The following is a 4052-nucleotide window of genomic DNA, read 5'->3' on the forward strand; positions in this document are numbered from 1 at the left end:
AGAGATAATATCTTGAATAGAAGAAATACTCCTACTAATTACTCAAGAGTTTAATAGTAACATTGCTGAGTTTGCTGCTGTCCATTTGTAAAAATGCATGTCTTTCTCCCCTTGTTTGTTGACTAGTAATTATTAAATGCAAGTCTCTATTTTTGTTAAAACTCTATTTGCTGATATTATTCCTTGAGTTGCTTGCATTATTATTGCCCTTTTTAGTTTTCACTGAATTATTTGTAAGAACATAGTAAATGTACATACATTAATTGTTGTGAGTGGTCATGCAAGAGTATTAAAATGAAATCTCATTCTGATGGTGTCATGTGTCATTTTTCATTTTGATACCACATTTCATTCATTGTTTAGTATTAATTTGTAAACTTCCATTTTCTACTCTTCCCCTCTTTATGTCTTTGTTGATCGAATGATACAACTGATCTTACTGTAAGTTTTACAGTAAACACTGTAGCCACTTCAAAAGGATTGTAGATGTAGATAAAAAAGATTGTTTATTATTTACAAACATCATATAATCACTTATTGATTATTAAAAATTATAGTAATAATAATAATAATATAAAATTAGACTCTATGATCTTTGAGTCGGTGAAGTTCTCAAACTGGTAAATAATGCCTATGGAAACAATAATGAATAATGGATGATGATAAATACTCTCTCACTTTAAAATATATCTTTAATGACTTCATGTCATTCTCCTGAAGTCTCACTGACATTTCCTGCAAAGCATAAACACAACAGTACAGTTAGTGCTCTTCCTTGAAAATTGTGCTATTAACTTTAAGGTATGAAGCACATGTATCAGAGGTATGAAAATTGTGATGAAATTTTTTAGAAATGGCATGCCCATAACTCAAAAACTCTTACTTAAAATCAGCTCAAACTTTCTACACAGCACAAGGACATCAATATGTATCAGAAAATGTAATAAAAATTGGGGGTGATTTCGGAGCCACTTTTTGGAAAATACCATGGGCTATAGCCTTGGGTATTTTTCAGAATTTTGGCGTTTTCTTAAAATGGCCGTAACTTGAATAATTGAAGTCAGAATCACCTCAAACTTTCTACACAGCATAAGGACATCAATATGCATCAGAAAATGTAATAAAAATTGGGGGTGATTTCGGAGCCATTTTTTGGACAATATACCATGGGCTATAGCCTTGGGTAATTTTCAGATTTTGGCCCATTTCTTAAAATGGCCGTAACTTGAATAATTTTAGTCGGAATCAGCTCAAACTTTTTACACAGAATAAGGACATCAATATGTATCAGAAAATGTACTAAAAATTTGGGGTAATTTCGGAGCCATTTTTCCGAAAATACCATGGACTATAGCCTTGGGTACTTTTCAGAATTTTGGTACTTTTCTTAAAATGGCCATAACTTAAAAAATTGAAGTCAGAATCACCTCAAACTTTCTACACAGCATAAGGACATCAATATGTATCAGAAAATGTAATAAAAATGGGGGGTAATTTTGGAGCCATTTTAGCCTTGGGTACTTTTCAAAATTTTGGCGTTTTCTTAAAATGGCTGTAACTTGAAAAATTGAAGTTGGAATCAGCTCAAACTTTCTACACAGCATAAGAACATCAATATGTATCACAAAGTGTAATTTTTAACTGGTATGAATCTGCTAGCTTTGAAACTCCACAACTTTTTAGGAATCAGCTTAAACTTTATCCATAGCTTAAGAATGTATCAAGAAATGTTGGAGGCATTATGGTACATAAAAAAATGTGAATGTACATCTAATTATCAACTATCAATACCTGTCCAATGTCAGTTGGTATCATGAGAGACGGAAGATATTGTGACTGGAGATACAGGAGAAACTCCTCACCCTAATTAATGCCCACCCAAGCACTAATGCCTCTTGGTACCCTCTGTGTGACAAGTTCCTTCAACAATGATACAATCTCACCCAAACACTGCAAAAATAGAACTATTTTCTTACTAAGTAAGTTTGTCCTTCATTACAATCAAAGGTCAGTTGAAGAGGTACAATGAAGCAGATTGGTATTATCTCTTCAATCTTCATACATGTAATCAATGAATTTAATCCACTGGCTGAAGTTTTAGTTGCCATTGATCAAAGTAATGTACTTTATTCTTCCTTCATTAAGGTGATTGTCTCTGGTTCTTATGATAAAAGTATGAAACTTTGGGACTTTTCTATCTGCTACTAAGAACTTTTTTATTGCCATTATGTATATTTTATTCAATAAATTCACAGCTGCTGGATAAGAGTAAAATCAATATTGACCTGGAAACAGCCATACCAAAACCGGCCATTATAGCTCCAAAATTTTCACCAGTCAAAAATTTATAATTCATTTTTTAAAGCGTCATTGAGTAAAGACGCCGCCGCGCCCGGCGCCCACGAGACTAGGCGCCCACTGCATGCACTTGTGATCTCAGCGAAAAAATTAACTATGGCTATGAAGAACATTAGGTGCTTTCTGCTGTTTGTAGCTCTTCTCTTGTGCATTGAAGCTGGGAATGGTTAGCTCCAGCATATTGATACATTCCAGTGTCATACTTATGTAGGTCAAGAGAATGGAGTTGTCCGTCTTAATTTGAATGGAAGTGTAGATCCATCCAACACTGAAGGAGTTATTGAAGTGTATTACAATAACAGATGGGGATCTATTTGTTATTTGGAAGATTATTTCTTTTTCGTTTATATGTATGTACCTGATGTAGTGTGCCATCAATTGGGATATACTGGTGGAGACTTTGGCAGCAAGTAAGGCTGAGCATGATGTACACACTGTCTGTATTTCCAATCTATATTATAGTTCAGAGGTTGTCAATACCAGTCCAGTTTTTAGTTTGGTAGCTTGTCAAGACTCATATCTTACTATAATGCAGTGTGATTGCTACATTGACATTCCTCCAGACTGCACTTATGATATGAATCTTGATATCACTTGCTGTAAGTATAGTTAACTTTTACTCATTAATGCCTGAGCATTTACATGCACAGTAGCAGAATACTCACTCTGTATTCAATCATATTGAAAAAGTGCTATCCACCCCTATATATATAATTTGACATGCCTACAAGTTTATTTAAAAGTCACATGCATGATGATAAAGGTTTACCCAATAATTTGGTTATTGTGATTAGAATGTACGGTTTTAGATACTACAAGAATATGGGATAATCCATACCCTGGAATGGTTAGACTTCAAGGTGGGGATTATACTGGTCAAGGAATAGTACAAGTATATTGTAACAACGAATGGGCTGCAGTCTGTAATGATGGTGGTGTTATTGAGGATGAAACTGGATGGACTGTATGCACTCAACTTGGCTATAATGCTTTTGATGTTGATGTAACAAACTAGTAAGTTGATAATAGCTTTATAATAGTTTTATTTTTATCGTAATACCTAGTACCGGCAAAGCATGGTTGAATAATGTGGATTGTAGCACCGATGATCCTGATAAAGATGTGCCAAGTTGCTTGTCTAAATGTTCTGGAGGTAAATGTCCTTCCAGTACTTTCTCATGCAGTACTGCTCTCAATGTAACTTGTGGTAAGTTCATTATTATAAAAAAACACTCATTCATGTATTTTTATTCATTTTATTAGTACATGGTATTAGATTTGATCCAGGTGGTATCAAAGATGCTTGTAAATGTAAGATTGAAAATAAACTGAAGTAGCTAGTTTTGTTTTTTCTAGTTGCTCATAGTTTAAGTGGTGGTGCTATTGCTGGCATTGCAGTGTCTGGTTGGATTTATAATTTTAGTTATACTTGCAGCATTGTGTATTTGCTGCTGTTGTAAGCGACGCAGTGCTCCAGCCCCTGTTCAAGGAAGGTCTACAGAGAGAGATAATATCTTGAATAGAAGAAATACTCCTACTAATTACTCAAGAGTTTAATAGTAACATTGCTGAGTTTGCTGCTGTCCATTTGTAAAAATGCATGTCTTTCTCCCCTTGTTTGTTGACTAGTAATTATTAAATGCAAGTCTCTATTTTTGTTAAAACTCTATTTGCTGATATTATTCCTTGAGTTG

General features: G+C 34.0%; 2 protein-coding genes across 2 annotated transcripts in view; one reads left to right on the forward strand and one right to left on the reverse strand.

The window, feature by feature from the left end:
- LOC109584778 (neurotrypsin-like) overlaps positions 1-4046 on the forward strand; it is an 8766-nt gene extending 4720 nt beyond the window's left edge. Inside the window, exons 5-7 of the mRNA XM_020000637.1 lie at positions 3423-3565; positions 3622-3669; positions 3715-4046. Coding sequence (XP_019856196.1) covers positions 3423-3565; positions 3622-3669; positions 3715-3818 — 295 coding nt within the window. The 3' untranslated portion in view covers positions 3819-4046. The remainder of the gene's footprint in view (positions 1-3422; positions 3566-3621; positions 3670-3714) is intronic.
- LOC109584785 (exportin-T-like) lies at positions 520-2123 on the reverse strand. The gene is made up of 5 exons (XM_020000652.1): positions 1977-2123; positions 1903-1920; positions 1792-1863; positions 679-735; positions 520-631 (listed from the first exon to the last, which is right to left on the reverse strand). Exons 1-5 carry the CDS (start codon positions 2106-2108, stop codon positions 587-589), a joined length of 324 nt encoding a protein of 107 aa, XP_019856211.1. The 5' UTR covers positions 2109-2123; the 3' UTR covers positions 520-586.
- Positions 4047-4052: the final 6 nt, after the last annotated feature.

The sequence above is a fragment of the Amphimedon queenslandica genome, unplaced genomic scaffold (genome assembly GCF_000090795.2).
Source record: "Amphimedon queenslandica unplaced genomic scaffold, v1.1 AMPQUscaffold_13516, whole genome shotgun sequence".
NCBI classification, from domain to species: domain Eukaryota; kingdom Metazoa; phylum Porifera; class Demospongiae; order Haplosclerida; family Niphatidae; genus Amphimedon; species Amphimedon queenslandica.